We start from the raw sequence: 21,314 nt of genomic DNA, 5'->3' as shown, positions 1-21,314 counted from the left end.
TGGAAGGACTGATGTTGAACCTGAAACTGCAATACTTTGGCCACCTGATACCAAGAACTGACTCACTGGGAAAGACCCTGATGCTGGGAAAGATTGAGGCGGGAGGAGAAGGCAATGACAGAGGATGAGATGGTTGGATGGCATCACCGACTCGATGAACACGAGTTTGATTAAGCTCCGGGATTTGGTGATGGACAGGGAAGCCTGGTGTGCTGCAGTCCATGGGGTTGCAAAGAGTCCGACATGACTGAACTGAACTGAAAGAGCCAGGGGAGGACTTACCTGGTGGTCTAGTGGTTAAGAGTCCTTGCTTCTACTGCAGGGGTCATGAGTTTGAGCTGTGGTCAAGGAAATAGGATTCAGGGCCTTGGTCAAAAAAAAAAAAAAAGAAAAAAAAAGCCTTAAAGGTTTAAGCATCAACCAACATTTTATTGATTTCAAATTAACGGGTGGCCTACTGTCAGTCCCTGGAGTCCAGTATGTGCATGTGTGCTTGTAGAGGCACGCATGTGTGTATGAGTTGGCAGTATATGGGTTCTGTGTGTATGTGAAAATGAAAGTATTAATTGCTCAGTTGTGTCTGACTCTTTGCAACCCCGTGGTCTCTAGCTGGCCAGGCTCCTCTGTCCATGGAATTCTCCAGGCAAGAATACTTGAACGATTGCCATTCCCTTCTCCAAGGGGTCTTCCCAACCAGGGATCGAGCCCAGATCTCCTGCATTGCAGACAGATGCCCAGGGAAGCCCCAAACAAAAAAGCAGGATGTTCAGTGTTCTGCATAACTGAGGGGTCCATTTTACCATAGCTATTCACCTGCCCCCCCAGGAACCCTCCTAGTGCAACATACTCCTCAGGTGGCAATGCCAGCCCTGTCTACTCATCTTTGATTACCAGGGAGCCTCTGTTCCTCAGAGAATATTTCTTTCTATTCATTTTCAAATGACTTCTTTGATATGGGCATTGTTGAATATGCACTGGATAGAAGCAGAGGTATGTGTATGGATGGATTTGCATAAGTATAAATACTGTATATGTAGCCTTATTTAAGTGATACAATGAGAGTATTGTGTTGCCACCTCAGAGTGAAAGCTAATTAATTCAGCTATTGAGATGATAATGATTTCCTTCTCAGTATTAATACAATATTAACAGAATAAAAACAAATAAAAAACCCTGCAGAATTATCCTTTGACTCATCTTGGAATAAGAAATTTTATTTCTGTTAATTATTGAACTATCAGTATTGATCATGATTTTAGAATGAATCATCCTTGGGAGGGGCTGAAAATAAGTGGAAATATTAACTCAGGTAGGCTAAAGTGGTCATTGAGTTCAATCATTTGGTACCAGGAAAAAAAATTCTTTTGTCTATAGTTTCTTTTGAAATGCATGATCTGGTATTTGCACTCCCAATATCAACAGACTATTTTTAGACTTCATGTGGTTAGATTTGACATTTAGGAAAACGGTAGTATCTTTCCTACTGAGAGTTACACTAGCTGACAAATTTACAAGCAAATTTATGACTTTTTTAACCTTGACATCTCTAACCTTTTCTTCAGCCTGTTTTCATATCGAGTTAGTTATCCAGGCCTGAATGTTCCTGTTTCCTCCGCCCTGTTTTCCCTGCCTCTAAGTCAGGCATCCATCACCCTCTGGCCATAACAGCCTCTTGTCTCCAGTCTCCAGTCTCCCTGTCCCACCTTGATCTTGCTCCAAGGCATCTGCCCAACATACAGATTAGGTTAGACCCTCCCATGCCAAAACCCTTTAAAGGTATTTCAGCTTCTTTGCTTGGAATTCAAGTTCATTTAACCATATTCTGTCCCACCACATGCCCTCATCCAGTTCCCACTAATTCTCCCCACACTCTACCCTCCCATCAAGATGGATTATCAACCCTTCTTTGGAGTTTCCATAACTCCATGCCTTTGCTCATTTACCAGTCTTTCCTTCCTCCTTCAAAATCCATGTTTCAAAATTCTACTTATTCTCTGATGTCCAGCTCAAATTCTAATTCCATCATGAGTTCTGTGACTCCCCCTGTGCTTAGTTGCTGAGTCGTGTCTGACTCTTTGTGACCCAGTGGACTGTAGCCTGCCAGGCTCCTCTGTCCATGGGGATTCTCCAGGCAAGAATATTGGAGTAGGTTGCTATGACCTTCTCCAGGGGATCTTCCCAACCCCTGCAGGGATTGAACCCAGGTCAAGTCTAGTGTCTTGAGGAAAAGACATATGGGCTCAGAATAGCCCTGAATCATTCCAAGTGACTTTCCCTACTTGGAATTAATCAGAGTCCCATGGACAGAGGAGCCTGGTAGGCTACAGTCCACAGGGTCACAAAGAGTTGGACATGGCTGAGCAACTTCACTTCCACTTTCTTTCATTCCTAGCCCAGATAATGCCTTTTCCTTAAGACACTAGACTTCTCAGTGATGGGAACGTGTCATATACTTATCTTACTAAAACAATTTTTATTGCCTTCTGCTTGGGAAATTGTAATAACAAATGTGCAAGTCTCTAAGTCTATGATGGAACTGCTGTCTCCCCTTTAATGTGGCATATCCTTCACAAGAATTTAGTATGGCCATGGAATGATCACTTTTTCATCTACATTACAATAATTTATTACTTAATTAGCTCTCCTATTATTCTCTACTGCATTATACTGTGATTTTATTTCTTTGTCTTGCCACTAAGTTGGAAGCTCTGAGGACAGGAATGTTTTCTTCATCTTGGTATAGCTCTTGCATTCTTTGATGAAGCTTGCAAGGGAGTTAATATTAAGTGATTCTCTTCTGATGTGAGAGAGGCAATTATAGCCTCGTGGTTAAGAGTGTGGGGTTTGGTGCATGACTGCCTGGATTTGAACTTTCTAGTACACCTTTTAACAATGTGCTTATGACCAAAGTACTTAGCCTCTATGTACCTTTCTTCTTCATCTGTAATATGGGGACACATAATATTATCTTCATAATAAAATTGATATAAAGACTAAATAAATAATGCAAGTGAAGTGGTTAGAACAAAAGCCAGTCGGTGTTTGGTAAATGTCAGCTATTATTCCAATAGGCTGTTAAAATAGAAGGACACAGCTGTCTCAGTTTTGACAGAGGCAAGAAGACAATAGATGCTATAATTCTAAGCAAGCCCATCTTGTGGTGGGTAGTTAAAGACTAGTTAAATATCGTGCCCACTTTGAAGGTTTGAAGTGAGGAGGAATTTACAGAGGGAGCTTTAAAGGTTTAGGAAATGTGACCAGTGTGCTGGGAATCCCATATCCCCATTTCAAAGGGGTGGGGTGCAGCTGTCTGCCCCTGGGGGCACCAGTGGAAGTTCAGTTCAGTTCAATTCAGTCACTCAGTCGGGTCTGACTCTTTGCAACCCTGTAGACTGCAGCACACCAGGCTTGCCTGTCCATCACCAAATCCTGGAGCTTAATCAAACTCATGTCCATCTAATCAGTGATGCCATCCAACCATCTCATCCTCTGTCATCCCCTTCTCCTCCCACCTTCAATCTTTCCCAGCATCAGGGTCTTTCCCAGTGAGTCAACTGTTTGCATGAGCTGGCCAAAGTATTGGAGTTTTAGCTTCAGCATCAGTCCTTCCAATGAACACCCAGGACTGATCTCCTTTAGGATGGACTGGTTGGATCTTCTTGCAGTCCAAGAGACTCTCAAGAGTCTTCTCCAACACCGCAGTTCAAAAGCATCAATTCTTTGGCACTCAGCTTTCTTCACAGTCCAACTCTCACATCCATACATGACCACTGGAAAAACCATAGCCTTGACTAGATGGACATTTATTGGCAAAGTAATGTCTCTGCTTTTGAATATGCTATGTAGGTTGGTCATAAGGAGAAAAGGAAGGATATACCCATTTTGTGCAGAGTTCCAAAGAATAGCAAGGAGAAATAAGAAAGACTTCCCCAGTGATCAATGCAAAGAAATAGAGGAAAACAACAGAATGGGAAAGACTAGAGATCTCTTCAAGAAAAACAGAGATACTAAGGGAACATTTCATGTAAAAATGGGCACAATAAAGGACAGAAATTGTATGGACCTAATAGAAGCAGAAGATAGTAAGAAGAGGTGGCAAAAATATACAGAAAAACTATACAAAAAAGATGTTAATGAGCCAGATAATCACAGTGGTGTGATCACTCACCTAGAGCCAGACATCCTGGAATGCGAAGTCAAGGGGGCCTTAGGAAGTATCACTACAAACAAAGCTAGTGGAGGTGATGGAATTCCAGTTGAGCTATTTCAAATCCTGAAAGATGATTCTGTGAAAGTGCTGCACTCAATATGCCAGCAAATTTGGAATACTCAGCAGTGGCCACAGGACTGGAAAAGTTCAGTTTTCATTCCAATCCCAAAGAAAGGCAATGCCAAAGAATGCTCAAACTACCACACACTTGCACTCATCTCACACGCTAGTAAAGTAATACTCAAAATTCTCCAAGCCAGGCTTCAATAATACGTGAACTGTGAACTTCCAGATGTTAAAGCTCATTTTAGAAAAGGCAGAGGAACCAGTGATCATATTGCCAACATCCGCTGGATCATCAAAAAAGCAAAAGAGTTCCAGAAAATCATCTATTTCTGCTTTATTGACTATGCCAAAGTGTTTGACTGTGTGTATCACCTCAAACTGTGGAAAATTCTGAAAGAGATGGGAATACCAGATGACCTGACCTGCCTCTTGAGAAATCTGTATGCGGTTCAGGAAGCAACAGTTAGAACTGGACAGAGAACAACAGACTAGTTCCAAATAGGAAAAGGAGTATGTCAAGGCTGTGTGTTGTCATCCAGCTTATTTAACTTATATGCAAAGTACATCAAGAGAAACACTGGGCTGGATGAAGCACAGGCTGGAATCAAGATTGCCGGGTGAAATATCAGTAACCTCAGATATGCAGATGACACCACCCTTATGGCAGAAAGTGAAGAAGAACTGAAGAGCCTCTTAATGAAAGTAAAAGAGGAGAATGAAAAAGTTGGCTTAAAACTCAACATTCAGAAAACTAAGATCATGGCATCTGGTCCCATTACTTCCTGGCAAATAGATGAGGAAACAGTGGCGCACTTTATTTTTTGGGCTCCAAAATCACTGCAGATGCTGACTGCAACCATGAAATTAAAAGACACTCCTTGAAAGAAAAGTTATGACCAACCTAGACAGTATATTAAAAATCAAAGACACTACTTTGCCAACAAAGGTCTGTCTGGTCAAAGCTGTGGTTTTTCCAGTCATCATATATGGATGTGAGAGCTGGACTGTAAAGAAAGCTGAGCATCGAAGAATTGATGCTGTTGAACTGTGGTATTGGAGAAGACTCTTGAGAGTCCCTTGGACTGCAAGGAGATCCAACCAGTCCATCCCAGGGGAAATCTGTCCTTAATATTCATTGGAAGGACTGATGCTGAAGCTGAAACTCCAATACTTTGGCCATCTGATGCGAAGAACTAACTGATTTGATAAAACCCTGATGCTGGGAAAGATTGAAGGTGGCAGGAGAAGGGGACAACAGAGGATGAGATGGTTGGATAGCATCACCAACTCAATGGACATGAGTTTGAGTAAGCTCCAGGAGTTGGTGAAGGACAGGGAAGCCTGGCATGCTGCAGTCAGCGGGGTCGCAAAGAGTTGGACTCAAGTGAGCAACTGAATTGAACTGAATGAAGATAATAGCAACCTCTTTCAAAAGTTCTCATGCACACACTGCTGCACTCAGTGCCCCCAACCTGCAGCATGCCACTGCTGACCCATGCCTCTGCCAGACTCCTGGACACTCATGGGCAAGTCTGGGTCAGTGTCTTGTGGGGTCACAGCTCTTTTCTCCTGGGTCCTGATATGCACAAGGTTTTATTTGTGCCCTCAAAGAATCTGTTTCCCCAGTCCTGTGTAAGTTTTGGTTGCTCTGTGGTGGAGTTAATGGCAATCTCCTCCAAGAGGGCTTATGCCATACCCAGGTCTCCTGCACCCAGAGTCCCTGCCCTAGTGGCAGGCCACTGCTGACAAATACCTCCACAGTAGACATTCAAACACTCAACACCAGTGGAAAAAGTATGGAGCTTTTATGGGGATTAGGAAAAGATATCCCTCTTCCCCAGATAAGGTCTGTGCACTAAGGAGGCCCTGCTGCCCTGCGCCCAATGGAAGGGTTGTCAACAAGATCACTTGAGGAGACTGAAAAATATTCCCCACAGCTGAGGGACACCAGAGATTGATGTCTGACTTTCACCTGAGAAGTTGAAAGGTCAAGAGGGCAGGTAGCTGACTGCTCATAATAGGTGGGAGATAGGTCTGAGTTTGTTGGAGCAGAGAAAACAGCATGGGGTTAAGTCCATGCTAAAAGCACCACATGGAGGGACGTCAGAAGAAAGCGAATGGAGGTGAATTGCCAAATTCCTGGAAGCAGAGGGAGATACAAGCCATGGGCTAGAAGAGATACATATTTGCCCTCATCAAGGAGAGGGCAGGAGTTCTCAAAATAACATGACCCATGGGATAAAGAGTCGATTTCAGAAACTCGCTAGGTAGAAACCAGCTTCTGACAACACCAGCCAAGGAAGCACTTCCTGTCACTTCCTCCCCTGTCTCCCACAATTCTTTCTTGATTTGCCATGGAAGAGCCAGAAACTATGGTCATCCAGGTCCATGGGTGGAGGAGGAACAGGAGAAGCAGAGAGGGAGTCAGTCAATCCCTTGCCCTACTCCAGACAACTGAACTGAAGCAGCAGTGGGTATGGCTACATCTTCTTCAGGGAGATGCTTATTTTTAAAGCAAGGTTTGCATGTTTATTATTATACCAAGCGGGTATATTAAGTACTGAAATGAAACCTCAAATGTGACCTCTCCCTGTCTGCCTGGTAAACAGTCCCTTGTTTTTTAAGACAGCTCATTTTTCGCTTCTGATTCTGACCTCTGCATCCAGAACTGACCATTCAGCCAGCTTCTTTGCCCCAGCACAGCCCAGGAACATGGAATTTCACTGATTTGGTTGTTTGCATCTCTTTGTTCTCAGCCCGTAAACTGTAAGAGGGCAGGGATGACTTATTCAACTCTTTACCACTAGCACCTAGAGCTCATTAGCGGGTAATTGTCTCCCTGTAAAGATACACTAATGAAAGTAATCTATCTTTTAAAACCAAGAGTTTTTCTAAGAGAGGCTATCATTCAAGCATGTCTTTATTTTTGAGAGATAAATCATTAAAATAGCAGCCAATCTGGACCATGCAGTGCAACCAAAAGGCCATTTGTCACAGGTATGGTCGAGGATGGCCTGGGTGCCCTGCAGGGGTTCATGAGAAGATGCTCTGCCATCTCTGAAATCGAGTGTGTTGTTAGTAGCCTCTTACTCCTTTCTGTGTTTCTTCCCCAGGTTTCTTCAGAAGAAGCATTACCAAAAACGCTGTGTACAAGTGTAAAAACGGGGGCAACTGTGTGATGGACATGTACATGCGAAGGAAGTGCCAAGAGTGTCGACTAAGGAAATGCAAAGAAATGGGAATGTTGGCTGAATGTATGTATACAGGTATTTGCATCAAGCAATTAAATTCCACTAAAAATCTCTTAAGGAGGCAGATGTCAGGTAATTCATATGATTAGAATGGTAGGTCACAAATTGAGGAAGGGACTTAGTAAACCATCTAAGTTCTTGAAAAGAATAATGAACCACTGAAATTGTCCAAACTGTCAGCTGCAGAGCACTTCATACACCTGAAAGAAACAGCTGTATTTTAGTGTCCATTCTTGCAATGAATTATATGTGAAGTGAAGTGGCTTTAACATATAGCCAAAATAGCACATTTTAATTAGCTACAAAGAATAAAAGTCTAAAAGTTTCCTCCAAATATAATTCAATATCCTGCTTACTTATTAATTAGCATAAAAATTCACAGCTGTGGGGAAAATTAAAAATGTTTTATAAGATATAACTGCCTCTGAATTGTCTAGATAGAGTTTTAAACCAAGTCATTTTATTAAGACTCCTTCTTTGTGCAGCTTTGAACCAATTTGTATAGGTTTACACAGGAAATTAACTACTCCGAGTTTTAATATAATTTGGTCTTTCGATCAGATAAAGAAACACTGTATTAACTGCTGGCTTTGTGAGAAACCGTAATCTTCATCAGAATTTGGAATGCACGCTAGTATGTAACATATTAATTTTTCATTCTGAAAATTCTGCAGACCCCTCAGATTCTGAGATACGTCCTCTTCCTTCTCAAAACACAAATAGACAAACAAACATCACCAAGGAGATGATAACATTCAGAGAAGGAATGCCACATGAAATAAAATCCTTTGGAAGATGACTCCAGTTCTATTGTTCGCCAACCATAGGCAACTGGGATGGACCCAAAGAAATAATGCGTGCAGGAAGGAGAAAAAAATAGGGCAGTGTAAATAATCCAGCTCTGGATGGATGAAAGTTTTATAGTGGCCGATCACAATCTTTTCTTAGCATGTATGAAACAAGAGACTGCGGCAGGGGCTGCGGCTGGAATCCAATCTTACAGTGGAAACACTCACTCCCATTCTAGGTGGTTCATGTTCCTCATCACTTAAATATGAACCTGTTCCAACTAAGTCCTGAGGACATTTTTCATGACCCTACCTACAAGAGTCTATAATATTATTTATGAAAACACAGACTCATCCAGCAACAGATACAGGAACTTTTGTATGATCCTATAAAATACATGCCCTGGACAAAGAAATTCTTGGAGGTTTGTTTCATTAACATTGAGAGAATGAGGAAGTTAAATGGGAACATGGGAGATTGCTCTCCACTATTTTAGATTGTTCTGTTTAAGTGAAAATTCATGATGATATTGTATGATTATTCAAAGTGTGAAAGTGTTAGTTGCTCAGTCATGTCCAACTCTGCAACCCCGTGGACTGTAGCCTGCCAGGCTTCTCTGTCCATGGAATTCTCCAGGCAAGAATTTTGGAGTGGGTAGCTAGTATCTTCTCCAGCGGATCTTCCCTACCCTGAAATCAAACCTGGGTCTCCTGCATTGTAGGCAGATTCTTTAACTTTTGAGCCATCAGGGAAGCCCCATGATTATTAAAAAAAAAAAATTTCAAAGTCCCCTGGAGTTATTTTCATCTATAACTATATTCTCAATAATTTATACAATTCTGAAAATTAACAGAACTTTAAGATTTTTCCCTAAAGGATGTTGACATCATTTTACCCAACACATTTACTTCTGTGTTTAATGAGAAATTGAATATACTTCTTACAGTACATTATGTAAACATCAATGAAAAATAATAATATGTTTTGAAACACTAGCTTCCGAGGCCCCCTAGGCCAGGAAGAGGGTGAGTGTCACTCACCTTCTTTTACTGACTACCTTACATTTGTACAATGCTTTGTTATTACAGATTCTTTGTTTACTCATTTTAAAAAGTGACCTAGTCATATTTAATCTACAAAAAACTCTATAGGGTAAATTATCATTTCCATTTTATCAAGGAAGAAACTGAGACTCACAGGAGATATATTTCTTGTTCAAGGTCAAGTCTTACAGTGTCAGCAGGGCTAGAATCAGCTCAGTGCCAGATGGCAAAGGAGACCTTTAGAGCTGACTATAGCTCAGCTGCCTTGTGACCACACACATCCAATAGGACTTTCCTTGGATGGTGAAGACTCTGCTTATTTTTTCAGGCTTGTTAACTGAAATTCAGTGTAAATCTAAACGACTGAGAAAAAACGTGAAGCAGCATGCAGATCAGGCCATCCATGAAGACAGTGAAGGACGTGACCTGCGACAAGTGACCTCGACAACTAAGTCATGCAGGGTAATGATGGGCCACGGTGTTGGTCAGAACCAGTGGCTGCTGAGCGTCCAGGATGTCGTGACATGGGTGGGGGGCTTTCAGATGAGGGCCACAGCCACCACCAGGATTTCATTTCAAGTGTGTGTCAAGTGGATTTCTTCTTTGCTTTTTATTTATTTATTTTAAATATTTATATATGTATTTGGCTGTGCCAAGTCTTAGTTGTGGCAAACAAGATCTTTAGTTGCACCACATGGGATCTAGTTCCCTTGCTAGGAATTGAACCCGGGGGTTCAATTCAATGCCTGTGTTGGGGGCATGGAGTCTTAGCCACTGGCCCACCAGGGAAGTCCCTCTTCTTTGCTTTTTAATCAAAACAGTAATATATGATTCCATGTAAAAATTCAAAAGATAACAAAAGCCATTCCCTTCTCCAGGGGATCTTCCCAACCCAGGGATCAAACCTGGGTCTCCTGCTTTGCAGGCAGACTCTTGACCATCTGAGCCACCAGGGAAGCCTATGTAAACATGGATGAAGCAAAATAAGTGCAAGTTCCCCATCTCCTTGACTCCATTCCTCTCCTGCTTCCCCGAGTTTGCCAGTGGGAATGGCTTGGGATATAAAGAGGATTTTTTAAAGCCACATTTTGATGACATTTTTTCCTTGTCATTGAGAAGGGAGGCTCAGACCAGAAAGGATATGGATTCAATAGAGGCTTGTGGATTAGTCCTCATGGGGTAAGACAGGATGAATACACATCTGTGGATCAATAGGGAAAGGCCATTCCCTCCGAGGTCACAAATTACTCAAGAAATCCTTTCAGGATTTCAGACAAAACAGAGGAACAGCGTGTTGGATGCTTGGCCAAACATATGATGATGGTGCACAGGACTTTTGGAAAAATTTCAACTTTCCATTAGTTGCAAAACCAGTAATCTATGATCAGTCAAGTCATACCTTTCTCAATATTACACCGCTGATGAAAATGTCATCCATGTTTAGTTTTGCAACTATGTTCTGTTGTATTCATTTCAGAAAAAATAATTTTATGTTAAAAGTACAGATGACCCTTAAACAACATGAGGGTGATTAGGGGTACCCACTCTCAGGCAGTTGAAAATCCACATGTCATTTCACATGCTAGCCCTCCAGTAACCTCAGTTCTGCATCCGTGAATTCAAAAACCAACCACAGATTCTGTAGTACAGCAGAACATGTTTAACAAAAGAAATTCATGCATAAGTGGACCCACATAGTTCAAACCCTGTGTTGTTCAAGGGTCGGCTATATTGCTTTGCCACAGTGCTTTGTCAATAATACTTTGGTAAAGGAAGCAACGAGTTGACACAATTAGTCTCATCTCACAAAAGATGCTAATCAGAGGGAAAGAGGTGTTTGGGGTCTGAATTGTCCCGACTGATGACTCACTACTTAAGGGGTTGGTAACATTTCTATCAAGGACCAGATATTTTAGGCCTTGGCCACACGGTCTCTGTGAGAACCATTCAACTCTGCCATGGTAGTACGAAAGCAGTATAGACAATACACTGAAAAGCGAGTGTAGTTCTGTTGAAATAAATTTATAAAACCAGGTGGATTTAGTCCATGGGCTACAGTTGGTTGATCCCTGTTCCACATAACTACACTTAGGTGAAGTCTCCATTTTATATGTGGGAAGCTGTTCTTAGTTATGATTAAACTGAATTTTCAGTAATTTTGTGAATTGTCTTGATAGGCTTCATATCCAGATTATTATTTCTTCATAAGAAATACATGAAAGGAATATTTTGCTATCCATGTTTTGTAGATAGGAAAATTAGCCACTTGGGACAAATTTAGTGAAATGTGATATAGCTTGTCCAACGGCCCAGAGAAAGCAAGTACACGTTATAACAGAGTGCATGCACAGTTTCTGCCGTATTTAGGGTTTTTTTCAACAGTTTCTGCTAGTGGTTTACTATAGATGAATGCATATATGAGAAACATGCCTTATAACCACCTTCCCTAACACCTTTTATTTTTTTGCCAGTGTAGGAGAAAACTGAACTCACCCCAGATCAACAGAATCTTCTTCATTATATTATGGATTCATATAGCAAGCAGAGGATGCCTCAGGAAATAACAAATAAATTTGTATGTACAATATCTGAAAATTATGTGTTTGAAGTTAATATTTTGTCGAGCTTTGACTACCTTGGAGGTCAAATTTATATATGAATATGTTACTTTAAAATGATTAGGGCTTAGAATTAAAGTTATACTTTTTGCTACATTAAACAAAGAATAAGTCTCATATTTAGCTTGGTAATAGCATTTGTTCTCCAAAAATCTGAAAATATGAGTTGGGTCTTAAATTTTATTATATAAATATGATTCTGTAGTCTAATAATTTTATGTTGATTTCTCTGATCTGCTTATTGTTTGCTTTTTTTTCTTAAAATTTAGTTAAAAGAAGAATTCAGCGCAGAAGAAAATTTTCTCATTTTAACTGAAATGGCTACCAGTCATGTACAGGTTCTTGTAGAATTCACAAAAAAACTTCCAGGTATCTTTGCACATACTTACTTCTCTACTATACTGTACAGTATTCTTGTGACATTGAAAGGCACGTGTCTGTTTATCATCGAATGGGAGTCATCTCACATCTGCTCTAAATTCATGTGTCTACTACAGACATGAAATATTAGGGCCAGATCATGTTCCATTCATCAGCAAGTCATTTATAATAGTTCACCAAATGATAGATTAAAAATTGAAACTTTGCAGAATTGTTATTCATCCATTTATTCATCCAATAAGCATTTCTGATACCTGCTCTATACTAAGTGAAAGTTGCTCAGTCATGTCTGACTCTGTGTCTTAATTGCTGTCTCAGATGGTAAAGAATCTGGTTGCAATTCGGGAGACACAGGTATGATCCTTGGGTTGGGAAGATTCCCTGGAAAAGGGAATGGCTACCCACTCCAGTTTTCTTGCCTAGAGAATTCCATGGATAAAGGAGCCCCGCGGGCTACAGTCCATGGGGTCACAAAGAGTCAGACACAACTGAGCAGCTAAGACGTTCCCTTTCACTATAATAAGTACCTAACAATTACCTTCAAGTAGAGTAACTAAAGGCTAAAAAAATTTTTTAATGTATATAAAGCGCTGTTTGAACAGAGAGAAAGTGGTTCCTAATTGTACCTGAGAAAGACCGGGAGGCTTCAGAAAGAATCTTATTGATTTGGGTATAAAACAAAAAAGGAGTTTTCCTGGTGATAGGAAAGAAGGGGCATTCCAAGTTGAGAGATCTGCTTGTGAAAATGTAATGAAGCATGAACAAGAATAGAATTATTAGAGATGGGAGAGAAGATTCAGTGTATCTATGGTGGGCTCCTTGGTTTGACATAAGGCAGATTGGTACCAGACTGATGAGGACATAACTAAAGGATTTAATTCTTATCCCCTGGATGGTAAGGGGTTTTGGTGGCTTTATTTATTTATTTTTGAAGTACAACATGATGAAGTTTATGTTACAGAGATATGACTTTATTGGGTTTGTACAAGATGGATTTGAAAACGGAAGCATTGCAGGTAGTCAGAATCAGTTAGTATGCCTACTGCACCAATCTAGGTAAAAGGCTTGAAATAAAGCAATGCAGAGGAAATGAAGAGAGACTCAAAAATTGATAGGGCTTGATGAACAGTTGTATGTGGAGGATGAGGGAGAGGGACTTATCCATAATCATTTAGATTGTGTGTGCATGCTCAATCATGTCTGACTCTTTGTGATCCCATGGACTGTAGCCCACCAGGCTCCACAGTCCATGGGATTTTCCAGGGAAGAAGTGGATTGCCATTCCCTTCTCCAGCTGATTTTCCCAACCCAGGGATTTAACCTTCGTCTCCTGAGTCTCCTGCATTGGCAGGCAGCCACCTTGGAAGCCCCATTTAGATGGTGCCAGTGCATTAACTGGAATTCAAGATTCTTATCTCCCAAAGTTACACCCCTCCCCAGCCCCCATTTTCCAGCTGCATTATCAATGCTAAGTCAATAGGTTTAAGTTGTTTCAGTGTTTTTAAAATATGTTAGTGCATTAGATGGAGAAGGCAATGGCACCCCACTCCAGGACTCTTGCCTGGAAAATCCCATTGGCGGAGCAGCCTAGTAGGCTGCAGTCCATGGGGTCGCTAAGAGTCAGACACAACTGGGCGACTTCACTTTCACTTTTCACTTCCATGCATTGGAGAAGGAAATGGCAACCCACTCCAGTGTTCTTGCCTGGAGAATCCCAGGGATGGGGGAGCCTGGTGGGCTGCTGTCTATGGGGTCTCACAGAGTCGGACACGACTGAAGTGACTTAGCAGCAGCAGAAGCAGTACATTAGAAACCCATGGTCTAGTAGTGTATATACCTTGTATAGTAGCACAACACTGTAATATTGTTATAGAAGGTAACTTCTGATGTAGGATTTTAATTAGATATTTAATTTGCTTTCTTTTGTAGCATTATGCTATTATTTTATTAAATGTGTCATAGATAGACATAAACTTATGTAAAAGTCATAAAACATTGGGAGAAAGTTCTTGTTATCATTGAAACATTAATATATCTCATTCCTTTATTAACAATGAAAGAGAAACTTAATTTGTTGTATGCTAATTTAGCTAAAGCAATCTTGATCAAAACCAAGATTGTACAAGAGTGGAAACTGGGTTGGGGGTAGAACTGGGAAAGGGAGAATGTAATGTTCTTGGTTGCTTATGGGAAAAGGTTTTTCAGTTCAAATGGTCAGTTGGTATTGAACCAAGGAATAACTGAAGAAAAGAAAGAATCTTATTTACAAGAAGGTGGCTTATCTGAAAGCAGTGGCAAGAATCTTATACACCTCTTCATTTCCAGTGCCTAATATAGTTCCCGAGGGAGAGAAACAATTAATGCATGTTTAAATAATTAATGCATGTTTTATGAATAAAGTAGAAGAAAAAAAATTTAAATACAGCAGGAAATTAAAGGCAAGAAAATCTTGAGACACTAAGAATATTGATTAACAATAACTTTAGAAATGACAACATTATTATGTATAATAATAATAGTGATATAATACCAGTATGAAAGGCTGTTTTGTGAAAGACGCAGCAAGAGTCTTTCAGCACTTTGAGCATAACCTGTGCCAGGCACTATCCAGGGTGCTGGAGACTCAGCAAGGCTCCTGCCCTCAGAGGAGCTCTTAGAGTCTTTAAGGTAGTGACTTTTGTTTTTTTTAAGAGACAGAAAAGCCAAATTCTTAGAACAGGGGAAGGTTATTCATTACCAGTAGGAAAAGAGATGGTTACAGCAGAGCTGCTACTTACAGATGTTCTGAGACTTGGCCTGATCAGGCATTTGTGACAGTGAGATGGAAATGAGACTTCAGGCCTGATTTAAGTTTCTGGGTTATATTTTAGGAAGAGAAACAAAGGGGCATAGCTTCTAAAAGTGTGATTCATAATCTTGGGTAGGAGGTAGACAGGGAATATAATCTGAAAAAGCTTATTCTTTACTCTCACAATCTGATTTTATACTTGGTTAAAATACAAATTATGGAAAAGGACTTAAATGTTTGCTTATCAATGGGGGGATGAATTTAAAAGATTAATGGATTTTGATAAAAAAAAAATTCCTACCTTTCCAAACCTCCTTAAAAATCATACCTTGTAGATCTGGGCCATCTCAGAAGGCAGGCTCAGCAGGCAGGCAAAGAAGGAATCTTTCACTCCATTTTTTAAAGTTTTAGATGGAAAAACTCTGAATAAATTGGTGTCCATTGTAAGTAATTAAATCACCTGACTCAAACAACGCAGAAATATATGGAGCAGAAAGTTAGGGTTAGAAAGTCCCCTCTTCACCCTCCTGCATCATCTTTATTCTAGTCCACCATTAATAGAAGTCTGGTTTGATTTCTTTCACATATTTTTATCTCTACAAACGTACACATATGTAGGATTTTTAACGTTTATGAGATCATAAAATATATATTTCTTTGGGAGTATTTTTTTTAAGCATCTGTGATTTTCCCATGTCCATATGTGTAAATCAGTCTCATGCTTTTAAGAACTGCATAGTATTCTATTGTAATAATAATAGTTAACATTATTTAAGTACTTACTGTATGTCAAAAACTGTACTAAGCATTTAATGCAACTGTTTCATTAATACTTCTGCCAATCCTAAGGAGCAGGTACTTTTATAATCCCCATTTTGGAGATGAAGAAAGTGAGGCATTAAGATTATGTTTTCTAATACCACAAAGATAGCAAGTGTCAGAGACAGAATTTTATTCCAGACAACCTGATTTTAGAGACCTTATTTTATACTGTCCTCCATACTGTCATATTTTATACTGATTTACCATAATTTATTTAGGTAATGACCATTAACGGACTCTTGCTATGTTTTCAGTTCTTCAATTCATTCATTTATTCATTAAGCAAGTATTTTTGAATGCTTGATCTACGAGGTATGATTTTTAAGGAGGTTTGGAAAGGTAGGAATTTTTTTTTATCAAAGTCCATCAATGTAGTGACTTTTAATTCTTGGCATTACTCTCTTCTCTGAATTTTGTTGCTCTTTAATGCTTTTCCAGGGCATTTAGACTCTGATGGCATTAGTTTATTTCTATCTGTGTTCTGTGTTATGTGTGTCTGTGTATTAATACATATATGCACATGAGTTTGTGTTTGTTTCCCATTCATTCATTTAGTCATTATAAAATTATTTAGCAAATAATTCTTAGATACAAGTTATATGTCAGGCACTTGGAACAAAAATGAATGAAACAGGCAAAGTTTCTGTCTTCAAAGTTTATACTCTAGGAGAGTGACAGACAATTAACAAATAATCCAGTAATCCTATAGTATCATGTCAGACAGTGTTAAATTCTATGAATGAAAATAAAGAAGGTAGGGACTACTGAGTGCTGGGAAGTACTATTTTAGGTAGGGTCACCTTGAAGCAGAGACCTGCCTACAGTGAGGGAGTGAGGCATGGGGATAGTCAGAGAAAGGCAAACACCCTGAAGCAAAATTAGACTTGTGGGCTCACAGCAGAGCCAGGAGTCAGTGTGGCTGGAACAATGACTGAAGAGGAGGTGATGAAGGAGAAAAGGAGGTCAAAGAGGCTGCTGGGGACTGTAGCCTATAAGTCTGCATAAGGAGTTTGGATTTTCCGGGCAGCATTATATTTCTTCAGGTCATCAGTTCTTTCCCATATTTCTCTTATTTTCCCTACCCTGCATGTGCAGTGCTGAGCTCAGAGCAGACACCTCAACATGGCCCTGATTGTGTTTTTGGCAAGGAGGGTAGAATGCCGCTTCTTCACATAGATTAAAGACTCATGAGTTGGTCAAATATTCACTTAAACCTCTGAGTACATGTAAAATGTTTTCTGGCTTGTGGATACTTCAATTCTACAGAGTCAACCCTCTCTGAGCCTTTCTGATGGGACTAAAATAATGGTTCAAAGACAATATGCTTTGTTTCCAGTATTTCATCTGAATCAGCCTGTGTCTTCCATAGTATACAAGTATATATATTTGGTGTAGACATGATATCCTTTTTTGCCCAACTCATTGACCAAATCCTGCTCAATGAATATAAAAGTCAGCTTCTATTCGGGGGAATACAACAGATACTTATTAACTCGATTTGGCTACTCAGTCTTAAAACAATTACAAAGTCACTTTATGGAAATGTTCTATCAGTGGGGATGGTGAAATATTGTTATAAAACATTCAACTTTTTGATACTGATTTGATTACCATCTTCATTCAGGATTTCAGACATTGGACCATGAAGATCAGATTGCTTTGCTGAAAGGGTCTGCAGTTGAAGCGATGTTTCTCCGTTCAGCTGAGATTTTCAGTAAGAAACTTCCAGCTGGACATACTGACCTACTGGAAGAAAGAATTCGAAAGAGTGGTAAGTAACTTGGTTAATGGTAAGAAGCGTTTGTTCCTGCAAGTAAGAATTTGAATATGCAATGAAGGCAGGCCTCTTGCCTGTCTTATGTAATTTATGCCCATTGTGACTAGCATGGAAAATGACTCAAAAAAGAAAAGATGCAATTTAAATAGATGCAAATTTTGTGACTTGGTTCAAAAATTCTTGTTGTAATAGCAAAATACCAAAAATACCCTTTTCACTGTATTAAGATGAAGGACCAAAGGAGAACATTTTTTAAATATTGGAAAATTAGTCTGATTTTTAAAATAACATAAAGGAGTGGGGATTATTCAGTCTAGAAAAAGATCCATTTATTCAGAAACTTCAGCTATGAATGGCTATGTATCAAGCTATTTATCTCAGTTCAAAGCCAAATAAGAAATAATACCAATAGCAACATTTATACATCACTTATTGGGTTTCAGGCACTGTTCTAAATACTTTATATACTGGTTCTCAAATCCTCACAAAAATCCTTTAAGTACTATTATTCTTCCCATTTTATAGATGAAAAAACTAAGACAGAGAGTGGTTAAATAATTTTTTCAGAGATAGACAGGAAGCCTGACTTCAGAAGCCACGTGTCCTAGCCACTATACTTCACTGCCTCTCAGATAAAATGAAATAATGAATGAATAACACAGTTTAACTTACTGTGGAGGAATACTGTGATGAAGAGGGTATGGAAATGAGGGTATGTCCTTCGGGAACTCACAGACTAGTGGAAAAGTAAGGTGTCCAAGCCAGTGATTCCAAAGGAGTGTAAGAGAGACTGTAAGGAATATGTATGTAAAATGAAGGTGAAGCCTAAAGATGTGCCTCCCTTCTGCCAAATCTTCCCGGTGAGTCAGAAAAGGCATGTAAAATTACAGTTGAACCATGGAGGATGCTTATGAACTTGTCAAGCCACAAAAGTCTGAAAAAGGCATTCCAAGAGATATAGCCTTTACAATATAATAATATAGAAATTGCAGGTACAAAGATGTGGAGAAATGAGAGAGCATCCATGTATAGGACTGACATATACCTTGATATTGCTGCAAGACAATATTTGTGGAGCTGAAAATGCAGTGAATGCTAGATTATTAAGGATGTTGAATGCCACAAAAGTAGCTTTAGTTCTTATGTAATTGGGATTCTTGGTAATATTCTGAACAGATAAGATATGACCATAAAAGTACTACGCAAAGATCTTTATTGTGAAGGAAGGTTTGGAGGAATTAAGACAAGTAGCTGGTCTCTATAAAGAGACCAATGCAATAACTAGGTGAGAAAACATGAGGGTCTTACAGACTAAAAATATGTAGTGATCAAAAAGAAAAAACCTTACTTGATAACATAAGTTACAGAACTTGTAATACTGCAAATTTCAGAAAAGTTCAAGAATGAAGTTTTCTAGAACAGTCTGTACAAAGAAACATGCATGCCTCTGGCTCATAAGATACTTTACCCAAACATCAGCCACATATTGTGACAATGAAAACCACCCAAATTCATGTGCTGCTTCATATTCTTAATCTATAGTGATGCTTCCATTTATTAATATTTATGAATTTGCTTCCCCCAGTGGATTTTCAGAACATTGCCTTTTCCCCACACCATATAAAAACCTGATCTTGCAAGATGACCTTTCAGAATAACTTTATTTTTATGCAAATATAACACATTCTTATTTCTATTGTATGTTTAATTCCAGAATAACATAACATTTCAAAGTTACCCTGTTTAAGCCTACAGAGCTCTTTAAAGAATATAATGTAAAATTTATTTTCCTGTTCTTCAAATTCATACTCTTTTGTTTGCTATTATTAAATCCCATTACATCCACCAAGATACTGTCTCCCGAGATACATTTACTTAGTGAGGATTACAGTGTTTATTTACGTTAACTGAGGCTTCAGAATATATTTCTGACACAACCTGTGGCTGAGTTGTTTTTTTCATAATTCTAGTGCATCAGTTTTTTATTCCTAATGTGGTATTATGCAAAATTCATTTGTAACCTGGAATTTTTAATAAAAATAGGAATAATCATATGATACCATAAAATATGATAGAACTGAAAAGGGCTTGCCGACACTAATTAGTTTACATTTTTACATTAAGGAAATTAGCAATAACTTCTCACAGACTTAACAACTTGTTCTGTTATGTTCACTTCAAATTGAAATAACCTCTGAAAACTAAAGTGTTTTTTGGCCTTTTTTGATTACCCACAACAGACATAAGTGAAATACTCAATTCAGTAAGTGTTAATTAAGATGACAATATACTTTGTGATTTTGCAATGGTCTGCTTTTACAAGCATCATCTTCTTAGTATTTCCAATGGCCTCTAAAGGTGAGGGCTATGTTCCTATTTTATTATTGGGGAAAGGCTTACATGGGCTGGGCTGGGTGACCTGCCCAGGGTCATACAGCTAATCAGCAGACTATCAGGAGGTGAACACAGGTGGTCTACTCAAAGCCCAGCACTATTTCTGTACATTGTACCTGTCACTTGCTAAGATCTAGTATTTGCCCAGCTACTAGCTGGTAGGGAATATAAAGACCCAGTAAGACATGGTTCTTCCCCTTTGGTTGACTGAAGAAGGCACAAGCAGCAGCTATCAATCTGAAATTGCATTTAAGCAAATAATAGAATGAAGAGAGACAATGAGGTCAGAGGAAAGAGAGATGCTTATTAGAGTGATGAAGTTGTAGCATAGTAAAGCATACCGTATATAGTATATTTTTTCTGCTTTTTAAATATATATGATTTTGCTGCTTTAACTTTGGCAACTTACACAAAATGAAAATTGTTATAAAAGCTAAATTCTCTAATGAAGCAGATTTAAACTGTCAGTTCATAGACTGTCTTTGAAAGAAAGGTTGGAAATGTACAGAGACAAATGACAGAATATTTATAAGAAAGTTTTAATTCTTAAATTTTAGAAATCTTACAACTTCTCATGTTGCTTTTCAAAGTGGTCACATGATAATTTTGGCATGGGACAAATTTGGGGGTCAAATTATAGGAAGAAACCCCTTCAAAATAACAGTATTAAAAGTAACACAAGTGTCAATATTTCCATTGCCCCTCAGCAGTATTCCCCAAGCCTGTTTTACTTGTCCAGTTTGGGACATTATGTATTTATTTATTCGTTTGTCTCCTCCATCAATCTGTGAACTGCTTGAGGACTGTTCCCAGCACTAACACAGTGCCTGGCACAGACAAGGTGCACAAAAATTGGTGAATTTGGTTGAGATGAATCCGAAATTTGACAGTCCAAACCCTGGCAACTCCTAAGCACCATTATCCTAAGATAAATTTTAGCCATTCAGACTACTGGAAAGTATTAAATATCTTAAATATTTTAATCAAGGCAACAGTATGGCAAAAATGACTCAGTGAGTGGAGGTTAGCAATTGAAACAGAGGCCAAGGTCCAATCTCTTAGCACCGCAAGAATATTTCCATTGTCTGAATGGCATCCTTGCTCCTAGTACATCTCACGGCTATGTAACCTTCATTGCTAGGAACAAACAAAACATAATATTGCATAATTTAACA

At 39.1% G+C, this 21,314-nt stretch overlaps 1 protein-coding gene across 2 annotated transcripts in view; it reads left to right on the top strand.

Annotated features, from left to right (window-relative positions):
• Window positions 1-21,314, top strand: part of NR1H4 (nuclear receptor subfamily 1 group H member 4) — a 59,517-nt gene that overhangs the window by 30,395 nt on the left and 7,808 nt on the right. The window contains exons 3-7 of one of the 2 annotated variants that reach the window (XM_055576125.1): window positions 7,390-7,530; window positions 9,688-9,821; window positions 11,836-11,934; window positions 12,247-12,346; window positions 17,593-17,739. In XM_055576125.1, coding sequence (XP_055432100.1) covers window positions 7,390-7,530; window positions 9,688-9,821; window positions 11,836-11,934; window positions 12,247-12,346; window positions 17,593-17,739 — 621 coding nt within the window. Of the gene's footprint in view, window positions 1-7,389; window positions 7,543-9,687; window positions 9,822-11,835; window positions 11,935-12,246; window positions 12,347-17,592; window positions 17,740-21,314 lie in introns of both variants that reach the window. The other variant, XM_055576116.1, reaches the window with a different exon arrangement.

Source organism: Bubalus kerabau, chromosome 1, assembly GCF_029407905.1.
Source record: "Bubalus kerabau isolate K-KA32 ecotype Philippines breed swamp buffalo chromosome 1, PCC_UOA_SB_1v2, whole genome shotgun sequence".
Classification (NCBI taxonomy): domain Eukaryota; kingdom Metazoa; phylum Chordata; class Mammalia; order Artiodactyla; family Bovidae; genus Bubalus; species Bubalus kerabau.
This window is presented reverse-complemented; position numbering and strand designations above follow the sequence as displayed.